At 49.7% G+C, this 12,470-nt stretch overlaps 5 protein-coding genes across 5 annotated transcripts; all 5 read left to right on the forward strand.

Moving 5' to 3' along the window:
• The first annotated feature begins 1,131 nt into the window (after positions 1-1,131).
• Positions 1,132-2,524, forward strand: F5J12DRAFT_559921 (uncharacterized protein). The gene is made up of 5 exons (XM_051740050.1): positions 1,132-1,200; positions 1,249-1,742; positions 1,809-1,944; positions 2,007-2,175; positions 2,236-2,524. Exons 2-5 carry the CDS (start codon positions 1,481-1,483, stop codon positions 2,449-2,451), a joined length of 783 nt encoding a protein of 260 aa, XP_051594602.1. The 5' UTR covers positions 1,132-1,200; positions 1,249-1,480; the 3' UTR covers positions 2,452-2,524.
• A 1,583-nt stretch (positions 2,525-4,107) lies between these two features.
• Positions 4,108-4,766, forward strand: F5J12DRAFT_916081 (Cerato-platanin; the record flags this gene model as incomplete). Its single annotated transcript, XM_051749183.1, has 1 exon — positions 4,108-4,766. The coding sequence occupies one exon, from the start codon at positions 4,108-4,110 to the stop codon at positions 4,528-4,530; it is 423 nt and encodes a 140-aa protein (XP_051594603.1). The 3' UTR covers positions 4,531-4,766.
• A 3,342-nt stretch (positions 4,767-8,108) lies between these two features.
• On the forward strand, positions 8,109-8,635 carry F5J12DRAFT_560096 (uncharacterized protein). Its single transcript, XM_051740051.1, has 3 exons — positions 8,109-8,338; positions 8,398-8,473; positions 8,537-8,635. Coding segments are annotated over exons 1-3 (222 nt in total). The 5' UTR covers positions 8,109-8,194; the 3' UTR covers positions 8,539-8,635.
• An 883-nt stretch (positions 8,636-9,518) lies between these two features.
• F5J12DRAFT_867541 (uncharacterized protein) lies at positions 9,519-10,306 on the forward strand (the record flags this gene model as incomplete). Its single annotated transcript, XM_051747063.1, has 3 exons — positions 9,519-9,727; positions 9,765-9,827; positions 9,946-10,306. Coding segments are annotated over 3 exons (462 nt in total), but the record flags the coding sequence as incomplete, so codon positions are not given.
• Positions 10,307-10,375: 69 nt separating this feature from the next.
• Positions 10,376-11,106, forward strand: F5J12DRAFT_907779 (VPS28 protein-domain-containing protein; the record flags this gene model as incomplete). Its single annotated transcript, XM_051748980.1, has 4 exons — positions 10,376-10,521; positions 10,609-10,711; positions 10,786-10,896; positions 10,990-11,106. 4 exons carry the CDS (start codon positions 10,376-10,378, stop codon positions 11,104-11,106), a joined length of 477 nt encoding a protein of 158 aa, XP_051594606.1.
• Positions 11,107-12,470: the final 1,364 nt, after the last annotated feature.

Consider the following 12,470-nt stretch of genomic DNA (forward strand, 5'->3'; position numbering starts at 1 on the left):
GCCGTCGTTATGTTCCCGAATCTGGTTATTGGTGTAGTCAATCAGTCCTACTACAATCTCACAACATGTATCTTTTATTTCCTTTGGAATTCTGGACACGGCATTACATCTGCGAAACTACTCGAGGGAATGAGCAGGTTATACCTGCCTCCGTTTGGAAGTGACTTGTCGTAAGACTCGCTAAGACACTTGTTGGCCAATGAGAGGGCTCGCTCAAGTGCGAAAGAGTTGTTAACAGCCGCGTCGCGTAGCTGTTTCCCAGATGTAGAATGATGAGATTTATATCTTAGAATCCAGCCCTTAGCAACAGTCACTTCGAAGGCGTTTAACACGCTTGCCCACCGTTCCCAACGTTTTCGCTCTTGGGTAAACATCAAAGCCTCGATAGCCAATTGTCATGCGTTGATAGGTCAATGTTCAACCCCTAGCTTTCCATACAACCTTGAACCTATCGTACCAATGGATTGTCATGAGTGCTGATGTAACTATCCATTGCTGCATGGGGGCGCTAAACACGTAGTGGAGCGGTCGTGGGCACGCGCTTCGCATTATGGAAATGGCTATTGATCGGATGTCCTATATACCGCAGTGGAGTATGAAAGAATTGATAGCGGGAGTGGAGTTCCTACCCCGGAACCATATTGAATTTACGTAAGCAGCGCATCCAGCCGTCAATTGACGCCAAACAAATCATCAGGTTCATGGCACAGTCTTCACAAAAAGTTCCTACGGCTCGCTATGCAAAGGGTCAGCACTGGTTGACACAAACTTTGTTAAAGGCTTCCTGTTGGTCAGTCTCCATCAACATTGGAATTGAAACTATTCGCTAGAGATATAGCACTCCTGTGTGGGTAGTACTAGCAGACACGCTACAAATTACACACCGATCGAGGATGTTCTAGCAAGGCATGGAAGTCCCTGAAGGAATGTCTTCCACACCATCTCCTCATGTTCGGCGTTTACTAAATCACAATTTCTCATTTCGGATCAATTGCAAGTACTGATTCATGTATTACAGGTATGTTTATTACAGCAGCAAAACAACAAAAAGAGAGAGAAATATGTACAACAACGCATCATTATTTGGGTTGCGATCGACTCCTTGCTTTGGGAGAACAGCTAATATCTAGACATTCACAAGCTTCTCCGGAACAAAGTCCATGTTCCCACATATCTCGGTTCCACCTACATAGCTTGCAAGTGGGCATCTGTCTGGTGGGTTGAGGGCATGCGTGACTAGATCCACAGACCTATATTCTGGGTTATTGCTCGGCGCTCAGCGTTCAACGATCAACCACCATGCTGATATGTTTGGCGCACATGAGTTATACTAGGTGATATACGGCCTTCTGCTCGCTGTGGGTTGTGTGCCTCATTGCAAATCGAAGGTAGCACATAAAAGGAGATGGTAGGCACCTTCTTCAGCTGACGCCCTCACCTCCCTCCAGTCGTAGCCCAATTTCTACATCATCATCCTCTCATGATGTTTGCGAATGACGATGTCCCTGATCACTTCGACAAGAATATTGTGCATGACGATTTTCTTGCTCACCTCGACAAGATGCGCAAACTGCGCGAACGACTTGCTGCACTCGGACAGTCCGTCAACAATGACGACTTTGCAGCCATCATACTCAGCTCACTTCTGGAACGCACCAATGATTCTGAGCAGGATAAGGACAAGGACAAGGACAAGGGCAAGGGCAAGGGCAAGGACAATATTTGGGTCTCATTCTGGAAATGTGAGTGGTATTTTGATGATGTTTCTAACAGTCTATCTATTTCTAACCATCCATTCATTCATACAGCTGTTTCCCTTCTCTTACTTGGAGCGCCTTCACTAGACGAGATTGGCAAGCTCAAAGGCAAGAAGTTCACGGAGCTCAGAGACAAATTAATGGAACGCACGAAAAACCTAACCGTCGTTTCTGCCCTTGCTGTCTCGTGCGTCCCAAACTGAGTCGCTCTGATGTACCCCTGGTATACTCACTCTGTTGCAATGCAAGGACCACTATTTCATTTCTGACCGCTCCTCCCCCAGTCGACTACGCAGCCTGGGACAATAAAGTCCCATACCTTTTTATCGCGGGTGCTTGTTGGAATACTATAATGTCCACTGCGTGCGGTCTTGGCTTAATTATGTACTTGGGCATCATGACCGAGGATTCCATTGAGGTCAGTGTGGTCACTGTTATCGATGATTCCTGTCGCTTTGGTAACAACCAACGACTATAGCGAATCAAGCGAAACTTCGATCGCTATATCGCTGTCGCGTTGTTGGTGATGCCAACTGTCTTCCTGTTCGTTGGCGCGGGCTGCGGTTCCATGGCATGGCTTGTCGCTGTCTGGTACGGTGACATACTTTGGGTGAAGATAGTAGTGACTGCTGTACTCTTTGTCTGCGTAGTGCTCGTTGTGCTCCTATTTCTGGTTTTTCCCAATCTCTGTTAGTTCTGCTACTATATCACAACATGCATCTGTACTCTTGGTACACTTAACATCGAAACTCATCTCTTGGAGATCAGTCCCTGGCAACAGCTACCGTGGACACTCGTTGAGGTTTGCAGTTACTAATGATGTCATTGAAATCTACTCCAAGTCGTTTGCGACAACCTGGCGTGCCGGTGGATGCGTCGGAACTGTCCGGTCCAAGAGTGCTCGGCAACACCGCAGTGAATAGTATGACAACGTGAACATGCACGGTGAATATGCGACGGTGCCTCTTCCTGCGAGTGTAACTGTCCGGTGCACTTTACGACGCTTCCTCGAATCCCTGTCACACGAATCAGACCTCACAAAACGATAGCTAGCTGTGACCAAGTAATGAACCTCCGCTGAATCTGCTTTGCAAAGTAGCGATAGTAAAAGATGCATACACACCTTTCCATTGCCTATGAATATACATTCGTGCCGAAATCAGAGCACCTGCTTTGGACCGGATCACAGGCATGACCTCACATCGGAGAGACATAAAAGCAACGAACCCTCGCTTGGCAGCCACCCATCACTCTTGTCCTGGTACAACTAACACATCATGGTGGACGTCCGGTCGAACTTCGCCCTCATGTACATCCGGGTGAACCTAGTGCCCATAGTGGTCAGCAGCGACCTACCAGTCCTCCTGGGGGTATTCATGGCGCGTTTCACTATCGTCACCGATTCTGCGACAACGACTACCATATGTATCTTCGACTCCAACCAAGCTGGAAGGCCATGACACCTCGGTATTTCTGCTTTCTTGTTGCAGCAATGATCCTCGGAAGCGAGGACGGCGAATCCCGCACAAAAATGGTGCAGAATCAAGGAAATCTTGTGGGACGACGAGTAGCCACTCAGAGATAGACGATATTGTGTACATTCAGTTCCCGTTATGCCCTTGGGCTACCCTTAGGGGTGGAAATCCGCAAAACTAGGGTACGGTCCGCTGGGACTGGATCCTAAAATTCAGTGTAATCATTCATTGGGCAGGAGGCGAAGGACGTTCGCACTTACCTACCGTGCACAACTACTCATCTTGCTTTAAGATCACATCCACCATAGTCAGTAAATGTCGAGTAAACCGGAAGTCTACTGAGCGATTTCATTCTGATCATGTCCTCAACGAATACACCACGCTGACGTGTCCCGTCGCAACTCTCGGACCTCAGCACTCCCTGTCGTTCGACGGAGGAACTGGAACAGACATGCGCCACATTTTGGTGTGATAGTTGGGTGAGCCTCCCGAAGCTCTGCCGTTCGAACTTCCTACTAAGCACTTCTTCATATGCCAAGTCATCTTGAAACGTCCTCTGAAGAAGGAACTGAAAAGCATACCCACCTCGCAGCGAGCTTCGTATCACATTCTCGAGCGCAAAGTTACCATGTGTGCCGCCGCTCATCCCCGCCGTTCCATAGGTGCCAGAGAAATGAGGATTGTTGTCAGAAGTCTGCAATGCACATGAATTTCCATATGATCGTCTGCCAGCGTGAGCCTAATCCAACGATAAGAATATATATAAAGTCGACGACGACGCGATACTTCACCAGACTCGTGCCTCTGTTGGTCTGCCAGGCCAACTCCTCATCCGACCTCATCCCTGGGACCAAGACAAGTGCCATTCCCAAACAATGCTGTACCTCTACTTCACATTTGCTTTCTTCCTCTCCACGCCTGTTCTCGGGCAGATGACCACTTTTCTCGCCTATGACGCCATCTATGGCGATGCCAGCTGTCCCCTCTCCAGTCTCGCCTGCTCTGATGGGTCCAACGGACTCGAAAGCAAAGGGTACACCACCCTTAGCTCTTTCTCCAACTTCCCTTACCTCGGGGGCGCACCAACCATCGCGAACTGGAACGACGCTAACTGCGGCAAATGTTATGCCATCACGTATGCAAAGGACACTATTAACATCCTTGCACTGGATGTGTCGAAAGATGGGTTTACGGTATCACCGCAGGCGATGAACGTACTGACGAACGGGCAGGCGAGCACGTTAGGGAGAGTGGAGGTCACTGCTGCTGAAGTGCCCGCCAGCGAATGTGGCTTGTGAGGGTGGGACGTGACGGCGCAGTTAACCTTGCTAGCGGTATGCTAGCAGGGATCAGCATTAAAGGACCTTGTCTGTATTTCTTGGCGATGTATCGAGTTCTGTACATGCCCGTTGATCCTTTGATTAGAATACGGGCTTTGTTATTTCTTCACTTGGACATCTTGTACCAGGACGTTGTCAGTGCCTTTCGCGGTACCTCTTAGACTTGATACGTGGTTTGTATAACATCTAGGCACTTCCTTCGGCTTCCAACAGGCAGTTTCAATCCAGACTCTCGTCGATCGTTTGTACGCAGTCTGCAAGTAGGCATTTTCCCAACTTCTCGTTTGATTCGTTGCAAAGATCGTCACGTAGAGAACGTTCGAACAATATGGCGGATACGAACTTGCCTTGCAGCGGTTTGCGAAAATAATGTCAGTTAGCAAAATATTTGTGAGCGCGTCGTGAGCCCTTCCCGATATGGGAATGTAGGAATGTGTGCTTTCATCGCATTCATTTGTCTACGTACTACTAGCGATGGCCGAACTACATCATGTACTCACGAGATGGCGCAGTAAACAACATGTGCTGCAACGTACTTACCCATTCACTGTTATTGCGGCACATAGTATCTATCATCTCGAACAATCGCGTCCTTTAGCCGTGCACAGTGACTATATCCTGGTCTTCTGTGGTGCTGGGCGAGCGTACGCTCGTTCTTACTCGTTTCGTCAACAACCGCGAGTTCCGACCCGTCGCCAGTGAGATTTTCGTGAGTCGGAGTGACGCCGGTAGTTAGCCTCACTACATCAGTAAAGCTAAGCGTTCAAAAACCTGGGTTTTCAAGCGCTTAATGTTCGCCAGTGTTTGCCGAGCATTCAAAAACTGTCTAATGTGCATGCTGTAATTTGGCTGAATTCACTGATGTAGTGTTTTCATGCCAGCTTGGTACGTTTCCTTGTTGGGCGGAGCTCACGACGCGCTCACAAATATTTTGCTAACTGACATTATTTTCGCAAACCGCTGTAATAGATCTTCAGCGCTTAGTCGAATACAAAACAAGCCACATTCAAGATGAACAGACCCTTCAACACCTGAAGCTCCTTCACATGCTCCAGAAAGCAGAGCTCTACGAACCTGGCATCAATGGACGATCATGCGACGTAAAATTCTGGATCGAAAGTTATCGCATGGCAAATGATTCGCATTTCGAAATTGAAGAACCCTAGAGTTAGACAAGTCACGACTCCTGTGGATTGATAGCTATCACACGGTGGGTTGTCGAGGTGGACCTTGTCGACTTCGAAAATCTCAAGTCCCTCACAGTGCAAGGGAAACATTTTTCTTTTTCACGAAAAAACGCAAGAGAAGCACCTGGTAGGATGGTAACACCATTCTAGTGGGCGAACATCGAAAACTATTTGCCACTTTCAAATCCTGAGCGGTCAGTACGATATCCAAGTTCCAAGATGCAGTCCACCTTCGGCTTGGGTCGTGAACCGCAGTATCGACCAACTCAGCACGTTGACCAGGCAGCATCTGCTCCTCTTTAAACGGGTCTTCTAGATTGCTACGTGGTTATTGTCAACGCGCCCGGTGTAGCTCCGCGGGCTTGAGGAGCTTCGATACCCCTCCAGACGCATAGCGCTGTACCGACATCTTGCTTCCCCTTACAAGACACTGCTTGGGTACCTAACACATAGCGACAGTTCAGTGCGAAAGCGATCAACGAGTGGCAGCCATTTCCTGATCAACGATTTAACCACTCTAATGATGGGGTCGTACACGAGCGACGATTTGGAGAAGGGGTGACCGCCATGGGCTCGAAACTAAAATGGGGACACACCGCAGGAGCACTGAACCTGCCATACGATGATACTGCTCGCCATGCACGGTCCTCCCATCGTACTCGTCCTTGCAGCAAAGGCATATGACTTCGACGGGAGTACTAGCAAGTCAGCGAGACAACAGCGAGCCGATACAGCTACGGCCGTGCTGTCAACGACTTCTCTCACAACCGTGCGAGAGCAGCACCATAACTGCGATATCAATTTCCGACGGGAACGAAAAATCCAGACAAAAACGTTGCCGCGAGATGTTGGCGACAACCTTGCCTTCCGCGGTAGGTGATATCCGTGTTTCCTTAGGTCGTCCAGTCGATACAATTACCATAAGCAGGATGTGGATGTAAGGTTGGGAACTTCGAAGGACGCGGCGCCGCCATAGCCTCAGCGTGCTTACACAATCTATAGAACGAGTACAATTTTTTCTTTCAAGTGCAGCTTTCTGGCTGCGGTGATTTAGGCATGCTATCTGCGTTGTATCGATAGAATTCCCTGGCAAACAATCTCCGAATCTCATGCGCTGCTGGAGCACCGTGCAGACCTTGAAATTGAGACGCTGTCAGACTCTCCCTCCCTCCATCTACTAGGCCTGACTTCCCATCCGAGCCGATCCCAACGATCGACACGAGTCCCATTCCTCAAAGGCTATGATTCCCTACTTCCACTTTCTCCTTGATTCCAGTCCTTTCCCAAACGACCGCCTCCCTCGTCTGCGATGCCGGTGACTGTTTTGTATCTTTATACCTCTTTGTCTATTGCGATGCAACTATCCCCTCCCCATTCCTTCCTCCTCAGATGGGTCTACGGACGAAAAAACAAAGGGGCATGCCACTCTTAGTTCATTCCCCCAACTCCCTTACTTCTGAGCTGCGCCGACCGTCGTTGACTGGAGCACCCCAATTGCGGGGATTGTCATTCTGTTGCATATGGGTACGGACGGCCAACACGACCGCGATGCATCGTCGAGGTTACGATATCACCGCGCGCGAAATTGAGAAGCAGGCTGAGATGGATGCTGAGTGTCCGCTCTGAGGACCATCTGAGCCTTGATTTTCACGTCTTTCGTAGTTGAAACGTTGTTGAGAGTCGTATCCCTGAAAATCACTCGTGACTGCCTTGTCCCCGTCCAGCGGCGACGCTTCAACTCTTCTGCCCGCGACCTAGGATGTTCTGTCCGTAAATTGCGACTCAGTTTTGCGAGTTACAAAGTCGATGCATCTGTGGTGAGTTTTTTGTTCTCGATGCCGAGCTGCCATTGATTGATATTCCTGGGACATGCACAGGCTGTAGCCATACAGCATGACAGTGTTTTCGTACCGCAAATCGGTATGGAGGCACCGATGTGGCGTTATTTCTGGAGAGAATTCTTATCATTACAGTTTAATATTACTAACCGTCCTTGTCCCAGCATGCCATACCCCCTTACACGTGTTCAGGTTCCACGTATCGATTCCGAATCAGATTCCCTACCGGGCATGTCCTTCTCGAAGGATTGGGTTCGGACCCTGGGTTCTCGCCGTGTTGTGTGCGTATCCCTATCGAAACGCAACTGTGCACACACCGTGGACTTGTTCATTTTATCCCCTAGATGCACGAGAGACCGTGAAGCAGTGCAACTTCGATGGCATGCTACTTATTCTCCGGCGTTTCCTATGGATACCGCGTTGATCAAATACCTAGTCTGAACCACAAGCGGTCTCATACATGACTTATGCCATCGTCGAGCGCCTTACGAACAGTCCTTGTACTTTTTACCCTGCGGCGGCAGCCTTCGGATCTCTCCTGCTCATCGGTTTTTTTTTTCCCCCTTGAATTGATCTAAGTAACACGATCACCCACCCATGGCACGCACAACATACATACCTCTCTCGCTCCTTGTTCGCTGGGTTGCAAACGGTACTTCATACAATATCACCGTAGCAACAAGATGGGCCTCCGATGTCCGCTGCCTTTCGTGCCATCCGCGAGCTTCCCTGTCCCGGCAGGTTACTTCCTCCTGATACCATAGCTTAGATCCGCGGTCTATCAGTGATGTTTTTAATAGGCCCTGACATCCGACCACTGCCTGGGCTATAATCCTCTGCAGTTGGCACAATTGGATCCAGTTACTGCATATGTCTGTGAGCATTGATTTACTACTCAAAGAAATATTCTTGTGAGCACCCCACTATATCTCGTCACAGAGTGACGAGCCTGTGCCAAAGCAACGATCAACTGGAGGTCGGGCTCAGGGCAACACTCGAATCACATTGCTATGGTGTGGAGGGTATGAGTATAGGGACATCCACCAATGGAAGGTAGGTTACAACGTCGATACCTGGTATGAAGAGAGCCATCCTTATTGTTGCCATAATAGCTGGACGAGGGTGAAACTTAGTCTTGCGCACTGAATTGCATCATGTAATCAGGAGCTGTGCAGGAGGCATTCCAACGGTAGTTCATCCCAGCCATCTCGCTGTGATCGCCACTCAGATAAAGATGCCCCTCTACAACAGGATCATGCTCAGAAAACTACGCAGACTTTTCCACCGAGGCCTTCGCTTGTTCAAAATGGTCTCGGAAGCTCCAAAGATTGAAGGTCTGTTCCATGAGCGGGCCCCTTACGGGCTCGCGAACGTCCGCGGGTGGTACTCCCTCATCCGTAACAACCCTCTTACGTCGGATTGTCAAGTCATCGGAGTCGGCTGGTACAAGAAACGGAAAGGGGCAGAGCATGAATTCTTGCGGTTTGACATCTCTTCCCCCGACAATCAGCACACATGCATTGTCATTGCCGAGAGGAGTGGTGGTGGTGTTTGCAGTCCAAACTCCGGTACTTCTGCTGACATTCGTTAGTAACTTAAGCCGCTGACAATTCTGTAGACGCCACACAAGCTGCCGATACCCTTGCTCAAACGGACACAGCGGTAGACGCTACGGCGTCGTCGCTCAGTCCACCAGAGACTTTTGCACTCTTACCTGATGTTGGCGATTCCACTGCAAGTAGTGCCGACGAAAGCAGTCCTCCGCTAGACAAAGTTACTCAGAGCGACGGGGAAAAAAAAACAGAAGAGGAATACAGCTCAAATTGCAGCTTCTTTTTCCTCCGGTTCCGAGCGCTACGCCTGTGATCGCGTTTACGTTGCAACGCGTATTAGTGCAGCAGGCGCTTGGGTGGAGGAGAGGTGCGACAGGTCTCGACTTGTCTGTACTTTATCGTTTACTGGCGCAAGGCCTACTGCAAACGAGCTAGCGACCTTGCTTTATGTAACCTCGGCACAGGAGCCCAAGTACAACCACGACACACAATGCTACTGGTTCGCCGCAACTGTGTTTGATGCTCTCAACATACTATATGACGGTGCCAAGCAAGATCCTACGCCCCATCAGGGGGAGTACAATCTGTGGGGTACCGGTCGATTTCAAGGCCAGCGGGGAAGAGGTGTGCGCCAAGTATCGTGGTGCTCGAGCTGCTTTAGCCGAGGAAATTGAGCAGTAGCGCAGGCTCAAACAAGAGGTAACTTGTCTTTGATTTCTGTTTACTGTCCGTGCTTATGATGTCCCAAACAGCAAGGGGAACAGAGGCAGCGAGAACGTAAACGCCAGGCCGCAGAGGAAGCCACGAAAAGGAAGGGCAGAGGGAGCGCGAGCAACGTGAAGCTACCGAGCAGGAAAGGCAGAAGGAACGCGAGCAACGCCAGGAGGCCGAGGAAAGGGCACGGGCAACGCAGGAAGAGATTGCGAAGTTGCTCCAGGAAGTGGAGGTGTTGAAGAGAGCGGTGGCAAGTACTCAACAGGCTTGATGGACGGTGCTGGCCGCACATATACTTATACCAGTCTCGCTTTTTCCTTGTCATTCCCGGACTGCATACGATACGACTCCATGCTTTTCAATATTGTCATTAGTGGATGTCACGACATCTCTGTCTATCTAACTGCCTTATTACCATCACTCCTGGGGATCTCAGGCGTATATCCCTGACATTCTGCTGCTGAGTTGGCATAGCTTTGTACACCTCCTGGGTACTGCCATAACCACGAGGATGCTGTCCCTCGACGAAGAGGTCCAACTTTACACCACCGACGCAGAACGGGAGAAATACTCTCTTCTAGCTACGCTCTTCGGTATTGTAGTCGCACTGGACTTTCTGGAACGCGCATACGTCCGCGATTCAATTACTGCCGCTGAGTGAGTCCAACCAATAGTTATCCATTCCATCGATCCTATCGGTCGGTTCAATGTGGAGCTCGTACATACTAAGATGTACTACGAGAGGTACTCGCCGGCATGCACGAGGTTGTTGTCGCAGTATATGACGATGCTCAAGTTGGTCAAGGATTCGATCCCGTCGATCGAGGAGTTCATGACCTGCTATCGCGTGAGTCCCGCTTCTCCTCTTTCTCCTTTCACCCAACGCTTTGATATTGTTCTGTACGTACGGCGATGACCTAGCTTGATACGCCTGCTGCGCTGCATAGGATCAAGGTAGGGGTACCCCCCACGGTGGAGCATTCGAGCGAGGCTGGTCCTGAGACTGGAAAATGGATAGCTGAAACGACAAAGGTACAGAGATCCTTCGATACTCTGCTCACCTATTTCCCACTTCTCCGCATCTCACCGCACGCTTGATCTTCGCACTAAACATGTAACGCACAGAACTTCATAACCTTCATGGACGCACTCAAGTTACGTCTGCGCGCAAAAGATCAGCTACATCCTATCCTTCAAGAATTCGTTACAGGGTATGCGAGGTTTAAAGGGAGCAAGGAATAGGAGGGAAGAAGTCGCATGGTCGGGTGGTAAGTGCTCTCAGATTCGTTCTTTACCTCCTCCTTCACACACCTCGCTCGCACACACGAAAAGGTTGATCACCCTCAACGGGATGTACATACACAACAATTTTAGTAGTTGAACCGTACGAATTTCAAGGCACCTGGCAGTGCTCTAAATCAAGCAGTGTTGACTGTGGGCTTGTCGTGCCGAGCTCAGGGAACCAACAAGAAACCTGCTATGTCACGTAGTATTACTTCTCGTAGCCCCTCGAGCTTGGTAACGCAAATAGAGGACACACCATCAACCACGATGCCTATTACTTCAGAAGCTTTTGCAACTTCAACACGAGTGCACTCTTTTTGGTGGAGGACGGAAGAGTCGGCTTGGGTCAACTCCTCTGGGTAGGAGGTACGTAGAGTATGCGGCCGTCATTTTTGTAGTCCTCGGCAGCCTGAGGAAAGATAGAAACGTTTCAAGTATATGGGGATATCGCCTGAACGTGTCAGATGAGTAAACTTGTGTCGGGCCATCCGTTGCGCTTTAGAAATTGTAACCAGTGCACATGTCTGTTTGGTGATGGCAAATGCACGCGGACGGATTGAGAAGAAGTCCTTCAAGAGTACGATACAAACCAAGTGCGTACCATATGATAGAATATAAACTGGGCCACAGGGAGTGCGGGCGGGTGAAGGGACAAATACACGCACACAAAACATCTATCCTCTACATTACATTACATTGTTCAGCCGGAGGCAGCATTTGCCAATCAACTGCGAGCAACCCAGCGGGGAGTGCTTGAGCTGCCATTCCACATAAGTACATCGCTCAGTGTCCGGCGCGAGACCCTTCGGACGCATCCTTGGCATTGCATTATGTACTTGACTGGAGGTGGTACGTGTTCGCGAGTTCTCCGTCTAAAACACATCTATGGGGTTCCTAACTCTCTCGGTGCAGGCCAGTGCCGTGCACCGACAACGACGGTAAGACTGCCGACAACGCTAGAACTAGCTTTCCTCGACACGAAACGTGGACTATGGTGGAGTATGTGGAAATGGAGGGAGGAGGGATAGGAGCAAACTTTGAAGAAAAGATCTTTAGGTCAAGCCACGGGTCCCGCGTATGTCCCGCATGTTTCTCGGATTCACCACAGCTTATGCCAGTGCGTGCTGACCTTGAGAAGAAGGGTGATTTGTTGTAAACATCATACTCTCAGAATTGATATGTTTGACGACTACATGATCACAGCAAGGCACCGTCGCTCCATGGGTCCAGATACTTTTACCCATTTCCTATGCATCCACCGAGTCACTCACGTACTGGACTCCGAGCACCTCCCAGCGCAATTTAAACGGTCTCGGCGATTG

The sequence above is a fragment of the Pisolithus orientalis genome (genome assembly GCF_024613125.1).
Source record: "Pisolithus orientalis strain OTSU chromosome Unknown F5J12scaffold_87, whole genome shotgun sequence".
NCBI lineage: Eukaryota > Fungi > Basidiomycota > Agaricomycetes > Boletales > Pisolithaceae > Pisolithus > Pisolithus orientalis.